Consider the following 19,419-nt stretch of genomic DNA (forward strand, 5'->3'; position numbering starts at 1 on the left):
CCGTGATCAACACCACCTTTTCTTTCTCGTCCTTCTCTAAAGCCACAGACAACGACAATCCTCCGGTCAGTCCACAGTCACCAATCAAGCTAAAAACCATGTGTTTGGATAGTGGGAGGAAACCCGTGGGGCTGCAGCTGCAGGACTCCTGGACTCGTGTGGAAAACGACATGAAGATCAAACCAACAAGTTTCGGGGCTGGAGGAACGCCGCCCACTCTCCCGGGAGAAGCACTTCCCCTCCTGGAACCACGAGGCGCCAAACAAATCTGTGAAATGGAAACGTCGTTCCCAACAAAAAGGTCTGAAGGTGCTTTTGTACGGCAGAGAGAGTGAGTGTCCAAATCATGAAGAAATTATGCCTCCTGAGTGACTGATGGGTTTTACTGCGGTCTGAGCGACGAGGAAGAAGCTCGGTGTATTAAAGCTCCGCCTCCTCGGCTTCTCCTGGGAAACTCAGTTAAAAATGCATTAATCGATTGTCCGCCTCTCGTTCAACAAGTCGAGAGTGACGGCAGTCGCCTCCATTCACCTCCGCATTTACCAACGAGGCGGTCCTGCCCTACCTGCCCTACCTGCCCTACCAGAGGCAGCTATCCTCGGCAAATTCCACCTTGGATTAAAGGAGCACAGAAGAAGTAAGGACGGACAGATTCTCCATCCTTTCCTTCCACAGACTGATAACGTTCTTTCCTTTCCACTGTTGGTTGTAGAAATTCAAAGTGTATTTCCAGGCTTGTCCAACAGAAACACTGAGTTTCTGGGACGTCTGATAGACGCATGACTGATAATTACCTGCTCCGGGAAGGAAATACAACACCTCGGATCTGCACGTCCTCGCTTCGGCTGGATGACCATTTTAATTCAAACCCCCCCCCCCTCCAAATGGAAAAGAAAAGTAAAAATAAACAAAAAAAAGCCAATTTCAATATAGAAGACATTCGACTTGTTCAAAAAGGGAGAGGAAGAAGCCGAGGCCTGCCCCCGTTCTTCACCACTGACAAATGAAAAATCCAATAAAATAACTGGTAATATCAAGGGAAAAAAAATACTCCAAGCGAGACATTTGAGAAAAACAGAATAAAATAACTACGAACAAAAATAAACAAGCGCCATTAACATCAGCGAGATTTATATTCTCCTTCCTCATTTCTGTACTTTTCAAAAATATATCTTTTGTTCATTGATTTAAAAAAAAATGCATTATATTCATACTTTGTTCTATCAAAACCTCCTCACAAACAGAAACACACACTTTTTAAATTGATCCCAGCATAATTCTGTTTCAAGTTTAGCGTCCCGCTAAAGTTCTAACCCCCCCACTCTCTCTTTCAACATGTTTACAGGTGGCAGTTTATTTAATACTTCATACATTTATTTGTAAAATTAATAAGCAACTTATGTATTCAAATCTTTTGTTGCACGTCTTCTGGGGTCACGAGATGTCACCTTATGAACAAAGAAAAACCGTTACCATTAGAGAATTCCACTGACTTTCTGAAAGAAAAATCTGCTCAATAGAATGTTTAATAAAAAAAAAGATAAAAAAAAATGTGATGCAGAAAATAGAAACAGGCTGACAGAAAGAGAAACTGTTATCGTGATGAAGTAAACTAATTAAAGGGTAAAAGAATAGAATAGAATATTATTAATAGTGTGAATAAACCAAATGTTTCTGTGTAAATGGTCAAACCTATACAAACACTTATACAGAAATGCGTGTAATGTGTGTGTGTGAACTTGAAAATGTTGTCATGGCAACGGAGGCCGCCGCCAAAACTCTGAACCTGAACCTCCAGTTACTAAAACCCAGACAAGAACTTTAGTCTGAACTTGGAACACGACCTTCCATCTATCCTCTATAGCACTTTATCCCCCCCCACACACACACACACTCCAAACGCAGAATTCTGATTAAAATAAAAACAAACAGAAAACAGAACAACAACCCTTCTGATCCATTTAGTGCGTAACGCCCGTGAACGGCCTTCAGCGTAGACGACGTTCAAAAAACGAGTCTATGGCAGAGGAGAACGATTCAAATGTCCCTGCTGGGAGGAGTAATAAAAAAAAAAAAAAAGTTGCTGCACAAGTGTCACTTGTAATCCCGGCTGATCTAATATAGCGGAGACAATGACGGCGCATTAAAGTGACGCCCCGCCTGATCCCATGTCATCAGGTTGGGTTTGTCCTCCACGCGAGTCCTTGGCGAGCTTCAAAAGGAGAATTTGTCCGTCGTCTAATCTAATCACGGATAGCTTGAGGTATTTTTAGACAAACTGTTGTTACAGCGCTCGGTCTGCATTTTAATTACGGCGCTGACCGCGGCTGAACCGCCGAGCCGAGACGGCGTGGGATTCATCTGTGAGACTGCGTCGCCGTGGAGAAATCTGCTGAGTGTGCACAACGCTATGCTTAAAGAAGACAAAAACATTTTTTTTTTAATTTAACAGCAATAAATGAGGATTAAACAAACTTCAAGAGTTTACTAATTTGCATGTAAATAATATTAATTTAGAAATGATTGTAGTTTGTTACTGTTCCTGACAATTAAACGTAAGAATGAAAGATTTTAATAAGATTAATCAGTGAAACACCAAGCTTTTTTACTCCACAATGTTTGTTTTTTTTTGTTTTGTTTTTTTTACTCCACAAGCTTTTGTTTGTTTGTTTGTTTTTTTTACTCCAGAATGGGGTTTTTTATTCCACAATGCTTTTGTTTGGGGTTTTTTCACTCCACAATGCTTTATTTTGTTTGTTTGTTGTTGTTGTTTTTACTCACAAAGTTTTTTTAAATTCCACAATGCTTTTTTTGTTTGTTGTTGTTGTTTTTTTTTACTCACAATGGGTTTTTTTTTATTCCACAATGCTTTTTTTGTTTGTTTGTTTGGTTTTACTCCAGAATGTTTTTTTTTTGTTTTTTTTTCCAATCCACAATGCTTTTGTTTGTTTGTTTGTTTTTTACTCCACACTGGGTTTTTTTTTTTATTCCACAATGCTTTTTTTGTTTGTTTGTTTGTTGTTGTTTTTACTCACAATGTTTTTTTTGTTTTGGCTAAATGTTTTTCAATTTCATCCTAAAAACCACAATCAGCCTTCAACATGGAGCTTTCAGGAGCTTCAACGGACTGAAAAACACCAAATAACAGTCAAATCTGTCCTGATACATATTTTGTTCTCGTCTTAATTAGAGATCCCGCCTCTTCCCTCAGGTGTTTCACCTTGAGTGTGATTGTCTGCACCTGGTGGTTGTGGTTTCTACCAGCCGCCTCCTGTTTGCTCTGCTTGTCTATGTTTCTGTGTGTCCATGTCCTCCAGCGGCTCGGTGACCATCTCCTGTGATCTGGAGGACATCGTTATTTTTGTCATTTTAAATATTTGTAGGTTTTTTTTATGGGGTTGGATTAAAGAGGAGCTTCAGCTCCGCTGACGTCGGCATTCTGAGCAAAACCCAGACAGGAAGTGAACTGACTTTAATTTATTTTTTGGTTTGTACACAGAAATATGCGTTTGTGATCAACAGTGCAGTTAAAAAAAAAAGAGAGATGCAAAGAGCTGACTTGTATTAATCAGAGAAATGGATGATTTTAAAATGAAAATGTTTGTTTTTCATGCAGACAAAACTTAGACGACTTCACTGTGGAGGTGAAGGTGCAGATTTAAAAAAAAAAAACAACATAATTTTCCTACAAGAGTGTTCTTGAGCAGCTCAGATGACTTTAATACACCAAAGAAAAAGAAAAAGTGCAGAATAAAGAGACTTTAATAGCACCATAATGGAACTTTCTGGTAATGTTTGCATGTAAATCTGATTATTATTAACAGTTTTTGTGCTTCAAGATTTGACACCATTTACCTGATGAGACTGAAAAAGATACTATACTGTTTTTGAATTATTATTTTTTTTATTATCGTATTTCTCTTTTTCTTCTCTGTATTCATACGTCCCCCACTTTAGTGTTAAAAATGTATGTTCATCGTTCATTCATTTGTGAAGAATACTGTCAATGACAAGCATCTATGCACTGCTCTGAAAATATAAAACAAAAGAGCTCAATCAAGATTAAATGTGTTTTTGTTTTTGTCAAAATACAAACAAAACAAGTCGATAGAAAAAAAGCAAGACTCCACTTTGTCGTGATATTGTGAAATAATGTCATGTAAAAAAAACAAACAGTTTTCCATCAACATGCAGCTCCAGGGCGCCACAAGTGATTCAATAAAGCTCCTGAGCAGGACCAAGTACCTCGTTTAATAGTTTCTGTATGTAAATTTTGCCGATTAAGAAGTTTTGTGAGCAGATTTTGTTGTGAAATGTTGCACACAGAAGTTTGTGAGACACTCGAGGGTTCAACAACGTGAGGAGGAAAAAAACAAGAACAAAAAAACTACAACATCAAAGTTTCCCGCAGGAAACTAAAATGCAACGTGGCGGTAAAGCCGTCGGAAGGCAATCGGAAGGTTGCAGGTTTGATTCCCATCTCCACCTGCCCAGATGACGAAGCATTATAATTGTTTGCTTAAAAAAAAAAAATAGAAAAGAAAAAGTAGCTTAACAGCTTTAATGCTTTCAAAAACAGGTAAAACATAAAAAATACCAAAAAAACTAACTTTTATAAAATGTTTTCATTTAGCCAGTTAGGTTGTTTCACATTTTTATTAAAGCAGGTTTACCTTTTTTTTTTTTTTTCTTGTGTTTTACCTGTTTTACCTGTTTTTCAAGGATGTTAGCTGTTAAGCTACTTTATCTTTTTCTTTTTCTTTTTTTAGAGCAAACATTTAGTTTTTTGGTAATGCTTCTTCATCTGGGATGGAGTTTGGTACATTTTGAAAATGATGATCGTCTTTTTTTAAAAGCAAAAAAAAAAAGAAAAGCAGTTTTTACTTAAATATTAAAAAAAAAACAGTATAAATGTCCCTTTGGTGTTTGACCTGAGCTGTATACAGGTTTACGAGCAGGAATCTACTTATGAATTTCTATGTGCTCTGTCTTCTTCTGTATTTTTGGTGTGTTTGGTGAGTCACAGCGCCCCTAAAGGCCTGGCATGTGTACTACATGCCCTGAAGCCTCGTGTTGAGCCGAGGTCATAGTGACGTGTGGACGGAATTTTTTTTTTCTGAGAACTTCGGGGGGTAAAAATATTGTTTCTTTTTTGGTCGTGTGGATGTACCCCAAGACTCTCCTGCAGCCTGCAGCGTGTCAGACAATAAAACAATCAGCGGCACGTGAGACGTATATTATGATATTCTGGAGTTCTTGTGGCTCCTGGTTCACCGAGGGACAAACTGTGTCTCAAACCAGAAAGGTTTGTGAAAAGAAGAGGTAGAAGGAAAAGGTGGCTTTGTGTGAACAGACCTGCCCCCCCCCCCCTCCGCTAATCCCTTCCTCTGCCATCGGTACCAAAGAAACGCTTACCTTCACCACTGCTCCGACAAATCTGTAAATCCTCCGCTGGCCCAGATTGTCTGACGGCGACCGAGAACTTATCTGTGACCACCGGAGCCTCTGCAGGTGTGGAGCCACATGTGGCTCCTCAGCTCCGCGGCAGCGGCTCCATCAAGCTTTCAGCTTATTTGTGAAGAAACATTTTGTTTTTTTTGTTTGTTTGGGGTTTTGTTTTTGTTTTTGCATTCCTCGCAGGTTTTAAAAACGGGATTTGCTAAAAACTAGTAAAAATGTTACAAAAATTTTCTGGAAATAAAAAAAGCCATACCAGGGATTTTAGTCATTTTATTTTGACTGTGTTTCCTGTATATATATATATTTTATTTTTTTGTAACATTTTTACTAGTTTTTAGCAAAATCCCATTTTAAAACCTGCGAGGAATGCAAAAAACAAAATTATATACAGGAAAAACAATGCAAAAAAGGAATGCAAGTGGGGAATGCAAAAAAACGAGGAATGCAAAAAAAACGAGGAAAATGCAAAAAAAAAAATGCAAAAATAAAATGCAAAAAAAACAAGGAATGCAAAAAACAAAATATATACAGGAAAAACAGTCAAAATAAAATGACTAAAATCCCTGGTATGGCTTTTTTTATTTCCAGAAAATACGAGTTGCTTGTTGTATTGTATTCTCTGCACTTGTCTGGTTTATTTCTATCAATGTATTTTTAAAATGTCCATCTTATTTAGGTTGCATTTACATGACAACAACAACCGTTTCCGGTGATTGGAGTCACTGAAAACGCAACTTTATTTTTTTTTTAAAAACACTTGTGTGTTGTCTCACTGAGTCGTTCAATTAAACCATCCCAGATTCAAACAGGGTCATATTTTATTATCTTAATTCAAAAAGCTGATCTTTCCCTCAGTTTGATTCATGGCTTGTAATTACCGGGTGACAGTGAGTCTTCCAGCAGGACCAGTTGGGGAAACGCCGGTGCAGAAGATGGATGTAAATTAATAACACGGGCTATTTATAAGCAAGGGGAAGGACGGCGATAATAAGTGTAAGGCAAATAACATAAGGGCACAATAGCGGCGGATTTCTCCGTGGGCGGAAGAACCCAACGCCGAGGCATACGTGTGATCTAGCAGTGCAATCTACACGTCGAGAACCAAGTAACATAATGAAGCAGGGATGCTGTCAGATTAAAGGGGGGGGGGGGGGGGGGGGGGGGGATCAGGGGGGCAGAATCAGGTTGCTACCCTTCAATAGGGGGACGTTATGTAACCGCTACATGGAAACCAGCGGCTGGTTTAAACTTACACCGTAATCCCCAGCGTGCTTTATTAACTGCTGCTGTCAGATGGGGCCTCCGACGCCGTGTTTACGCGGAAAGAAAGAAGAAGAAGAAGAAAAAAAAGAAAAGAAAAAGTGAGGCGACAAACAGCCTGATGGCCTGGAGACATCGAGGTGTAGAAGGTGGAGGTTAATTGGTTGGCGAAAAAGGGGAAAGTGGTTGAAAATGGAGTCGCTCGGGTTCTCCTCACTTTTAACGGCGCAGCCGGAGAAGCTTACTGGACGAGGTGGGTGTGTGTGTGTGTGTGTGTGTGTGTGTGTGTGTGTGTGTGTGTGTGTGTGTGTGTGTGTGTGTAGGCCCATGGTAGTGAAGTGGGTAAGCCCTCGCCTCACAGTGAGGGGACCTCCGGCTCGAGTCTGATATGGCTTTGCTATATGAATTATTCATGTTCAGCCTGAGTGCAAATCATCAATGATCCTGAACCGATGGCAACATTAAGCATTAGCCTTTAACTGCTGTGCTACGATTAGCATTAGCCCGTACCCACTGTGCTACGACTAGCATTAGCAGCCATTAATCGAAATTCAGTTCTTCCTCTAACATCCAGATTTTAAGCATCTTCCTCCTCTAACGTCAGATTATAGAGCATCTTCCTCCTCTAACGTCAGATTATAGAGCATCTTCCGCCTCTAACATCAGATTATAGAGCATATTCCTCCTCTAACATCAGATTTTCGAGCATCTTCCTCCTCTAACATCAGATTATAGAGCATCTTCCTCCTCTAAATCCAGATTATAGAGCATCTTCCTCCTCTAACGTCAGATTATAGAGCATCTTCCTCCTCTAACATCCAGATTATAAAGCATCTTCCTCCTCTAACATCAGATTATAGAGCATCTTCCTCCTCTTACATCCAGATTTTAGAGCATCTTCCTCCTCTAACATCAGATTATAGAGCATCTTCCTCCTCTAACATCAGATTTTCGAGCATCTTCCTCCTCTAACATCAGATTATAGAGCATCTTCCTCCTCTAAATCCAGATTATAGAGCATCTTCCTCCTCTAACATCCAGATTATAAAGCATCTTCCTCCTCTAACATCAGATTATAGAGCATCTTCCTCTTCTTACATCCAGATTTTAGAGCATCTTCCTCCTCTAACGTCCAGATTTTAGAGCATCTTCCTCCCACTAACTGATGCCACTTTCTGGCAACTTCATTTCATTTTAATTTATTTTGAACGTACACAAAATCCAAATAAACAGTTCATACCAGTCAATCAAAAAAACTAAAACTCACCAAACAAACACTGAATAATTCATATTCTCACTTTGAAAACACTTTTTTTTTTTTAAAGACAATTATAATTTCCCATTTCTCTGTCCAGCCAGCGGTTGGCGGTTGTGTCTCTCAGACCTTCAGTGGAGGAGATTGATCTGCGGTGGACGGGTCAGAGGAAGACGAAGAGTGGAGCAGCTTTGTTTCTTAACCTGCTCATTAATGCTCACATGATGACAGCGGCCTTGTGCGCCGCCAGCTGCCGGCCCGTTATCAGGACTGATTCATGTTTTGGCCAGACGGATGGACGGGGGGGGGGGGGGGGGGGGGGGGGACGACGTTCCAGCCTCGTGAAAATTCCCCTCCGTCTCTTACTTGTTTTCCTTTCATGTTGCTTTCGGTTCCTTCCAGGGAGCAGATTTAATCAGCGGGGCCCGGTGGCTCGTCCCTCCGGCGGCGGATTATTTGCAATAATTGCTGAAAAATAGCACATCGAGGATTGTTTCTTCAAACGTGCAGACGTTGTTACGCTGTCCCAGGCCGTGTGATTTCACTTGATTGGTGAGTTTTCCACTGAATTAGTAGTTCTATGACGTCTACATCTGTGGGAAAAAAAAGAGTTTCCTGACTTTTTACCAGATGTGTCAACGACATCTTACTCTTTCTACCCTGTTAGATCGCTTTCTACATTTTCAATGAGTTCATTTTAAAGGTAACGCAAAGGAGAAAGTGTGCAGGCCTCCTCTGGGGGGCGCCACTGGGTTGAGCGGCGCAGCAGGAAACACCCGACCTTCTCACACTTTACAGTTTTCCTCTATATCTGTTCATTTTAGAGACACAATCCTGGCTCATGTTTAGTGAGTAAAATGTCTTTCTTGTGATTTCCAATAAATCAAATTAACCTGGAGTTTCTAAAGTTTTGTATTTACTGTCATTTTGAAACACTTACAAAAACTGTTGTGTTGTATTTATGAAGTATGACTTATAATCTAGGACATTTCATTATGTTTTCAGCTGCTTTTGTACCTGATTTTAGCAGTTTCCTGCTTCGCTTTCTGCATTTTGAGACTTTTTTGGGGGAATATAATAGAATAGACTGTCTCCTGGAGGAAGTTAGCAAAAAATACTGGAAAGATACAGAAAATACATAACTTCTGAACTTGATTAAAAAAAAACAAATTTTCCCCTCAATCCTCACTATGTTCTACTTTAAATAACTTCCGATATTCCCAATGGGGATTGAATGTGACGTCTTGTGTTTCTCATCTGGTGCAGGACAGAAAACACTTTAGGAAACTCACACCTGCTCTGAATTATTAAACGCTCTCGCTGCCTTCCACATGTTTTCGGGGCTGAATATGAAATATAAGACGTCATTACAATTCAAGCGTCGGTACAGATTTATCAATGGGCTGCATGGCGGGCTGGTGGTTCATTGTAGAACCTCCAGTCCAGCGTGTGACTCTGCTCTTTGACCGTCAGCATCTATCGGCTCCATGCAACTTTTATTTTGAAAAAACAATATAGAAAATGTATATTTATTCATGTAACTTGTACTGGATGTATGATACCAGTTGTTAAGTTGCTGGTGTTGAACAAACTGTCTCTCTCCTCCTCTTGATGTTCCAGCGCTGAGCAGATGATACGTTCGGTCATACTTCTAAGTACTTCTGTAAATTAGCCTGAACTGAATCACTCGAATGTAAATATTGATATTTACCTTTGCCTCCAAAAGTTATTTATTTATCGGTATGCAAAAACTACTCGTCTGATTTGCATAAAAACTTCAGGGATGATTTGTCATCATCCGAGGATCAATCCATGAGATTTTGGGACGTTGACGGCGAACCATTTCTGAATAATCGACAATAGAATCCTCCAAAACAGTGAAAAAAATATTCCATACAAAGTGGATGAGAGAGGCTCCTCATGGAAGAAATCAAAGAAGATCACCATCTGTTGCCATGAGACGCTCCCTGCTCAGTGTTTCACAGTGACGTAGCTACCTGACATAGCTAGTTAGCATCGATAGGCGCTAGCGCCTATCGATGCTAGCGATGCTAACTCGGTTCCGCAAACAAATGTGGCGTTGGCGAAAGGTCCGCGCTCTACCGAGTGTCGCTCTAGTTTTAATATGAGAATAGATCCTAACGCAGGCGGGATCGATATTCCTGGAACGATCTGCGCCTCGCTACTCGTCCACTGTCCCACGGAGCCTCGTCCACTGTCCCACTGTCCCACTGAGCCTTGTCCACTGTCCCACGGAGCCTCGTCCACTGTCCCACTGAGCCTCGTCCACTGTCCCACTGAGCCTCCTCCACTGTCCCACTGTCCCACTGTCCCACGGGAGCCTCGTCCACTGTCCCACTGAGCCTCCTCCACTGTCCCCACTGTCCCACGGAGCCTCGTCCACTGTCCCACTGAGCCTCGTCCACTGTCCCACTGTCCCACGGAGCCTCTCACCGTCGCTCCAGCCTGATGACGCCACTACAAGTGGCTTCATTTTGCTGTGACTGCCAAAGTTTTCAGTGTGGACGTGGAGGTCAAGTGATGGACGTTCGTCCCCACATTGATCGCACTCTTCAGTCAAAGCTTCTCTTATGCTGAAGCTTTTATAATCGTTGTGAAAGCCGAATTTATTGAAAGGTCATTGTGTTCGGCTTCAATACCCTCAGAACTGAAAACTGATGATCTGTCAGTTGCCTCGATGGCTGAGTGATCAGCCATCAGCCCCCCCCCCCCCCCCCCCCCCCCCCCCCCCAGGTGACCCTGGGCAGGTCCGTCCAGAAGATGGATGGATGTCTTGGATGCAGGTAGGAGCCGCCGTCCGGTTCTGCGGCCGGCCAAATGAGCCGTCTGTCAGCAGGGTCAGCCGTGACTTCGACCTCCGACTGTCGCCACAGTTTGGCTGCTGTGATGCAGAGGAGGTGAGTCCGGACTGCGAGGCGTGAAGGAGCTCCAGCCGCTGATACCACGTCCAGAAGACTCTTTTTAAACAGTTTCAACACGTGGAGGTCCAACACAGTTTGCTTCAGGAGCCACAGCCAGCTTGATTTCCTCTCCAGTCGGTAGGATCGGTAAAATAGTGGCACTGAAATTCAAACTTTGAAGGGTTTTTTTGGGAGTGTGACGAAAACGTCTAAAATCTTCCAAAACCAAACAAGTAGTGAAAATGACTACAATGTCAACGTAAAGACAAAGTTAATCCAAAACACTATTTCCATAACTGTTGCATTCTGGGTGTTTTTACAAACTCACACGGGCAGTCTGGCTTTGAGGCTAACGAGGCTAATGCTAGTTCGCTAGCTTTCACCTCGTTCTACCGCCACTACTCTGAAGAAATGCGTTAAAACCTAAATGTTTGTGTTGTTTGATCATTTTCTTGGCAGATTAGAGCCTCTTGAGGGTCTTTAGCGTCACACCCCTGATCTACATGTGATATAATATATAATAATAAAACTACGTTGATTACGTTAACATTTTTTTAACGAATACAATTTTTCAAATCGATTAACACGTTATTTTTGACAGCACCAGATTGAAAGTTTCAAAACATTGCCGTGTCAACGTGAACCTTTTATAAAACGAAAACACAAAAACGATGCGTTTTCACTTGAACCTTTGCGTGAACTCGCTCTTAACAGTCAACAATTCCAACGAAATGCAGGTTCCGGGGCTGTGAGGTGAAACCTGAGCACCGGGAGAAATCTTCACTATAGGGAGCGCGAACCACGACGCCACAGTAAGAAAATAAACAATAACAGCTAAACTTCCTTTGACAGATGACGTCACTCAAGTTAGATCTAATTTTGATCAGTTGGTTCTTTCTCAGGTTACACAAGCACGTCTGACACTCTCCTTCCTCCCACCTCCTCTTCTTCACGTCCTCTGACACACCTTTTGAGGAATAACCGTAAATAACCCATGGCTTCGTCACGTGTCCCGGGCCGTTAGGGGTTAAACGTGCGCTACGAAATCTCCGGGACGTTCGAGGCCTTTCTGCACGAGCCGAACTCGGCAGCAGAAGAAGCCTGACCCACACACTTTGCTCCAAAAACTGTTTTGAATCGCGCCTCTTGACATTAAGCCACATTACGTAAGCGCCGAGCGTGAGGCCCGGAGAGGCGCTGGCGCCGTGCCAGCGCGGCGCTTTGTGTGCGTTTGGTCGTGGGTGCAGGTGTTGAAAATATCTGGTATGAAGACGTCCTCTGAGAGCGTCGACAAGCTGATGCAGCGATCGTCTGCTGGAGGACGACGGAGTGAGAGACGGAGTGAGAAGACTGGAGGTCAGCTGGCCGACGTGTTCGGGACGAAAGCAATTGGAGGTTCTTTAATGTCAGTTTTCAGATCTAATCTAATTCACTACTTCTACGCTAACAAAGTAGTTATATTGTTGTAGTTGGAAAAATGCAGATCAACATTTTTAAGGAAAGGTTGTACCGCATTTTCCGGACGATAAGCCACGACTTTTTTCCAACGCTTTGGACCCTGGGGCTTATGACACGATGCGGTTGCACCTGCTGTTTTTGGCCTCTGCTTCTCCAAAAGTTGCCTTAAAAGTGACATTTCTGCTCTTGGTGAGCTCGTCTTGTGCTGCTTCCCCCCTGGTCTGGCGCTCCAGCAGCTGACTGCTGTCAATGATGCGTTCAGGTGCATCACGTAAACTAGCGCGCTGGACTCCGTGGCTGAGGAATCTTCCCTCTCAGAATCAGAATCAGCAAATAACCGATAAAATACTTTATCAACAGAGATTAAAAAAAAAAAAAGCTTGATTATGTATCTGTCTCTATTTGTCTCTCTCTGTCCCTCTATCTGTCTCTCTCTCTGTCTCTCTCTCTGTCTCTCTGTCTCTCTCTGTCTGTCTGCAGCTTCGCAGCAGGCACACTAGGCACACAACACAGCCTCTGTGCAGAAATGTCAAGCACTATGAAAGACAGGTTTGCAAGAATTGATGAAAATAAGAGCAATCCCTGTGTCCCTGCAGTGAAATTCCTGCCCAATTACAACATGGACACCTGCGACTTATCGTCACGTGCGGCTTATATATATGTTTGTTTTTTCTTTTAAAATTTTGCAGGGGCAAACATACGGTATTTCTGCAGATCAAACAAGGAATAATCCAGTAGATATGTTGCTTTTCTTGTGGCATTTTATCACTGTGAAGTTCTAGAAAAGTGTCTTTCCAGTAAGAGAGCATAACGGTCTTCTCTCTTCTCTTTAGTAAAGTTTTCTCCTGAATAAAGTTTACATTCAGTTCATTCTGCTTCAGGAGAAACTGGACCATTTTCTTGTGAAGCTGCTGTTGGTTTATCCTCCCAGAAGACTCACACTGAGCTGGTTTCATTTCTCACTGGAAATACAGTAATGTTTCACCATTATACTCATTTATATACTCTCTCTCCCTCTCTCTCTCTCTCTCTCTCTCTCTCTCTCTCTCAATCTATTTTCTGATAAGAACAAATGAGCCAAATGACTTGTTTCCTGCCCTTTTTCCTCAACATGTAACGCCGGCTTCATGAGCTCAGAGGAAACACAGTTTGTTTGTTTTTTTTAGAATGAAAAATATCCCTCCACCATTCTGCATTTATACTATAATGGGTCCATTCCTCTTGACATTCACTGTGCGTTTGCATTTACCGCTTGTTTAACCGGTGCAGAAGGAGGAAATGACAACATTTAGTGAAATGAAGGTTCAGGAGTATTTTGGGTGCAGTCACACAATCCTGGATACAGTTCACACCATTTAAATCAAACTAATGTCACCTTTAAAGTCTTGCAACCACAAATTGAAATCAACATTTAAAAACCTTCAGAAAATTTCAATTTTGCATCTACATTTTTCTTCACAATGAAATAACGTTTATGTTTCGAATTGTTTGTCAAACGTGATTAAAAAGTAACTAATCGAGTATTTTGTGCAGATCACAAAGCTTTTTGACTGGTGTAAATGTCACATTTGACAGTGATTTGCTTTCACGGTAATAAATGAAGCTAAATGCTGCTCTGAGATTGAGTGTGAGCCGGCAGTGAAACTTTCCTCCTCCAGCAGATGGTTGTAAAAACATTCTTCTGGTGCCAAACTCTGCACACACACGTCATTCTGCACAGTCAAACAGTAGAGTGAGGTTATAAAAAGCAGTAGAAGAAGAAGCAGGGGTGGGGGGGGGGGGGGGGGGGGGGTGGAGGAGCTGTTTGTCATCTGGAAAACAACATGTTTACAGTCGGGATGCAGAAATTGCATTAAAAAGTGATTATTTGCTCACGCTACACCTGCTGGGAGGCGAGGAGACGATCGGAGGAGCAGAACCACAAGAAGAGTCTGTAGTACATTAAATAATGCTTCAATATACTCTAATCAGCAGGACTTTTCTGCAGTCTAAGGTCAAGCAGTTCACAACACAAAACAATAACTATCCAGGTGATGTTTGTTCTCACAGGTACCCTGGTACAGATTGTTGCCCCCACAGTGGAGGACTGGAGCAGGAAGCAGTCCAGCAGGCAGCTTCTCCTCAGAGCTTCACATTAATGTCCTGCATGACGTCAAGTTGTGTCACTAACATTACCATTTTCCTTCACTGTGTCAACACCTCCTTCTCGTGTTACATAATGCAATTCTGCAGTTGTGTTCCTTAAATAAAGTCCATTTTGCAGCTTCACTGCTTAGATTTTGAACTTTATTTATAATCAGAATCGGAATCGGTCAGTGACTGAAGGTACCCAACTGGTCACTGACTTTCACTAACGACACAACCCAGTCCCAACTGTCCAGTTAACCTGAGATCAAGCCGAGAGGGAATTAAACATTGTTGAAATAAATCCCGCAGCTTCATCTTAATGAGCCACATAACCCTTTAAGGCAAATCTTCATCAACGTTTGACATCGGTGCACAGCGCGCTGACCCCCACGTCACCTCGGATGAGATAATTGCGGCTATTACAAATAAAGCCGCTCGTAGTATCTTTGGATTTAAGAGCTGAGTGCGCCAATGTCTTACAGGAGAAACACGCACTGACCACAGGCTGGCTGGAATGTGCGTCATATTCGTCCAGCGTCCATTTGCAGAGTTTTTACGCGCTTTTACGCACGCGTATTCGTGCGTCATACTTTGGTTTGCCACGCACACACACACACACGATCCGAGGGTAATCTACTAAGAAAGGCGATTAATCTGTCACTCTGCGTAGACCTCAGGCATCCCTCCCCGGTTAAAATGAGTTATTTTCTTGCACAAGGCACGTGAATTATTGGAATGATCACAGGGTTAAAATCACTGTCACACACACACACGAACTGCGGGTTACATACCTTGGAAGACTTCCACATCCCGACGATCCTCTGAGCTCCGAGATAATTATAGTCCTCTTGAGAAGAAAATGAAAAAAAAAAAATACTTTGTGCACCAAGTCCAGCGGGCAGGAGAGAAAATTGCTCAAACTCCTGTCCAATGAGTTTCCACGACTGAGTCATTTTTGCTATAACTTTCCGTCTGCGTCCATGTAAAGGGATGTTGTCATTTTGAGGTGATTTTTAATTTTTTTCCTTTTTTTTTTTAAGAAACTGGGGGGAAAAAAAACAACTCCTGTCGCTAAGACTCCAAAATGTCCATATAAAACCTGGGGCGAGTCATTTCTCCAGCCATTTCAGATTCCTGTGCTTTAGCTCTCATTGTGGGCCAACAAGGCTTTTTCTGTGCAGATGACATGGAAATAACTATAGCCCTGGTTTATTTGATGCCTGTTTAAATGCTATGTCTCATCAATGCGCTTCTTGTCACCGTTGCTTGTGTGTTGGAACAGCAACAAAAGTCTTTTTATCTGTCTCGGACTTTTTTTTTTCCCGTTTTCATTTATTGGAGTCCAATTTGTACTGGCAGCTTATAAAAGGGGTTATTAATATCCTTAGTTTGCTCTCTTGGAGGGAGTTACTCAAACATTCTTCAGCTAAGTGGTCAGAGGATGACTAAATTATTGCCATTTGCATGGCCTACAGTTTCTGTCTCTAAACACAAATCTGCCTTCTACATTAGTGCAAACAAATTGTTTAAACTTTATTGCATAACAGCAAAACACGACCCTCCCTAAACCTTCCTGTTATTGACAGATGAAACTCATAAAGTGCGAATGCATAGCCTGTCTCCAGAATTTGTGATTTTGTTGTTCGTTCGTTATATTTGGAAGCCCGCAAAAGGTTGGATGGAATAACCAGCCAACCTACTGGGGGAAATACTTGGTCATACTTTGCTTCCTAACGGTTTGTCGGTGCGGAGACGGTTTTTGTGGAGAAACTGTTATTCTGAGACGGTGAGAATGGAATATCTTAACCCAACAATAAGTGACCTGTCGTGTGCTGTGGTTTCTGAGGCGTGCGTAAAAGTTGAGGGAGAGAGAGAGAGCGAGAGAGAGAGAGGGACGGAGGGGGGGAGGGGGGAGGGGGCACCTGCTGTAGGGCAGAAAGTCTCTTGAGGGTGTGTTCTTCTAGAAAAACAACAAAAAAATCAAACTCTACTTGTAATCACACGTCAGTCTGAATAGATTTCGAGTTCGTGCTGTTTTTCCTGCTTATGTCTGTGCCGTTGCCTTTACTCGGGCTCTTGTCCAGCCCGCACAGCGACTCCGTCACCCCCTCCTCCATCTCCATGTACTCCGCTTTGTCACCCAGCGACGAGCCCGACGGCGAGCCTTTAAATTTCCTTAGAAAGTCCGGGAAGTAGGGGCACCCCGGGGGCATGCTCTCCACCGCCGGGGTCTGGTCGTCGTTGTCCGTCTCCCTGTGGTAAAAGTAGTTGAAGTTGGACACGATGACCGGCACCGGGAGCGCAATGGTCAGCACCCCGGCGATGGCGCACAGGGAGCCCACGATCTTCCCCCCGACGGTGATGGGCTTCATGTCGCCGTAGCCCACCGTGGTCATGGTCACCACGGCCCACCAGAACGCGTCCGGGATGCTCGTGAACTGCGACGTGGGCTCGTCCGCCTCCGCGAAGTACACGGCGCTGGAGAAGAGGATGACGCCGATGACCAGGAAGAAGATGAGGAGGGCCAGCTCCCTCATGCTGGCGCGCAGGGTGTGACCCAGGATCTGCAGCCCCTTGGAGTGCCGGGACAGCTTGAAGATGCGAAACACCCTGACCAGGCGGATTATTCTCAGGATGGCGAAGCTCATCGCCTGTTGCCCGTTGCCCTGGTGCTGCGCCAAGTCCGTGCCTAGAGTTATGAAGTAAGGCAAAATGGATACAATGTCTATCGAGTTCATAATGTTTTTAAAGAAGACGGGCTTGCTGGGACACGCGAAGAAGCGGACTATGATCTCAAAGGAGAACCAGATGATGCAGACCGTCTCCACGATGAAGAACGGGTCGTTGAAGGGGGTGAACCCGTGGTCGGGCTGCGTGGAGTTGTGCCGCGGCTGCAGATACTCCTTCTCGTCCCTGAACTCCGGCAGCGTCTCCAGGCAGAAGATGACTATGGAGATGACGATGACCAGGACGGAGACCACCGCGATGCCCCTGGCGGGACTCGAGCTCTCCGGATACTCGAAGAGGAGCCAGATCTGACGCTTGAACTCGTCCTCCGGCAGCGGCTTCTCCTCCTCCTTCACGAAGCCCTCATCCTCCCGAAACTTCAGGATCGCCTCCTCCCCGAGTTCGTAAAACTTCACCTCCTCCGAGAAGATGTCGAACGGGACGTTGGCGGGTCTTTTTAAGCGACCCCCCGACTGGTAGTAGTAAAGAATGGCGTCGAAACTCGGCCGGTTCCTGTCGAAGAAGTATTCGTTCCTCAGCGGGTCGAAGTACCTGATTCGCTTGTCGGGGTCGCCCAGCAGGGTGTCCGGGAACTGAGCGAGAGTCTTGAGCTGAGTTTCAAACTTGAGACCCGACACGTTGATGACCACGCGCTCGCAGCAGCCGCACTCGCTGTACACGTTCTCGTAGCCGGACTGCGGCCGCCGGTCCGTGAGCGACACGGTCTCCTCGTCATCATCCATGTTGCACAGAAAGCTCGACCTCTTGCTTCCCCGGCCCCCCTGCTCCTCCTCCCCTCCCTCCCCCTTCTCCCCCACCACCTCCTCCACCTCCTCCTCCTCCTCGTCCTCAGCCTCTTCCTCCTCGATCATGATGTCCTCCTCCGAGCCGAGCAGCGCCAGCTCCGAGTGGCGCAGGTCCCCGCCGAGACTCGACCGGGTGCGTCTCCAGCGCCCGACGCCGCGCTGCTTCCTCCGCTCTCTGAGTCCCCTCTGCTGCTGCTCGGGCTCCTGCTGGTGCTGTGGAGGCTGCGAGGAGGAGGAGGAGGAGGAGGTGGTGGTGAAGGAGGAGGTGGATGAGGAGGAGGGGCGCGAGGCGGTTCCGCCGCCACCGCTGCTGATGTTGGAGGAGGCGGCGCGGCACTGATGCTGGCGGTTGTTAAGGAGATGCGCGCCGGAGGAGGTGCAGGTGGAGGAGGTGCAGGTGGAGGACCCCCCTCCACCGCCACCTCCTCCTCCTCCTCCCTCCGCTCCGGGTCCACCGTCAGCCGCCGCGGCCGCCGCCGCTCTGGACTGGGCCGCCTGGCGTTCCCTCTCCCGCTCCCTCTCGCGCGCCCGAGCCTGGGCATACCCGTACGGCAGGTGACTGTTGCACCCGCCGTCCGCGCCCACCATGGCAAACTCCATTTTTCAAGTCCGTGCGCTGTCGTTCGCTCCGTGAACGCTACCGTCGCCGCCTCACGGCGATCTGGACGCAAAGCCGAGGGGAAAAGTTGCAGCGGCTCCGAGCGCGCACCGCGACGAGACGAGGCATCAAACCGTTGCGGACCAATCAGCTTGCGGAGACGAGAAAGTCAGAAGAAGGAACACACCTCGTTCAGGTCCATGTTGCGTGCAGGCAGGCAGTCCATGGTGCTACTTTACAAGATCATGATTCGCCTATTCTCCCCGTTTTAGGCACAGCCCCTCAATTTTTTTTATGACATCATTACCATAACCACAAAAAAAAAGAAGAAAAAAAACAAAACAACACCAGGGCCGGTGGCATCGCCTGTTACGCAGACGCTCTGAAACTTGCAGCGCCTCTTATTTTCGCTCTGCATTTATAAATCACCAAGTCAACGAGGGAAACAGCCTCTGCTCGGTTCTCCTCCGGTGCCCATCAGGTGGTTAAGCTGCCAGAGATCCGGGCTTGAACCCGAACGCGTCCTTAGATCCTCTCGTGGATGCCATTTTATGTGATGAGACGACGCAAAGGGAAAGATCCAACCCAAAAAACAAAACAAAAAAAAACAACAACAACCCAAAAATCAAGTGCCGAATGTTCGCTGGTGTTATTGTGGAAGCGCCGGTGGATGACTGAGTTTCCTCTGACGCGCTCTGGAGCTGCGAGGAAAACGAGAGGAGGAGAAAGCAGCAGTTGGTTCAGGCAGGAGGAGACAGAGGGGCTCATATGGACTATACGCATCTTTTGTAACACGAGGCTCTAAAC

General features: G+C 44.7%; 1 protein-coding gene across 1 annotated transcript in view; it reads right to left on the reverse strand.

The window, feature by feature from the left end:
- kcna4 (potassium voltage-gated channel, shaker-related subfamily, member 4) overlaps positions 1–18,614 on the reverse strand; it is a gene marked incomplete at its 5' end in the record, with an annotated part of 53,003 nt that extends 34,389 nt beyond the window's left edge. The window contains one exon of the mRNA XM_080495084.1: positions 15,273–18,614. Within this exon, the coding sequence (XP_080351210.1) occupies positions 16,479–18,614 (2,136 nt within the window). The 3' untranslated portion in view covers positions 15,273–16,478. The remainder of the gene's footprint in view (positions 1–15,272) is intronic.
- Between the last annotated feature and the right edge of the window lie 805 nt (positions 18,615–19,419).

The sequence above is a fragment of the Blennius ocellaris genome (assembly GCF_963422515.1).
Source record: "Blennius ocellaris genome assembly, chromosome: 1".
Classification (NCBI taxonomy): domain Eukaryota; kingdom Metazoa; phylum Chordata; class Actinopteri; order Blenniiformes; family Blenniidae; genus Blennius; species Blennius ocellaris.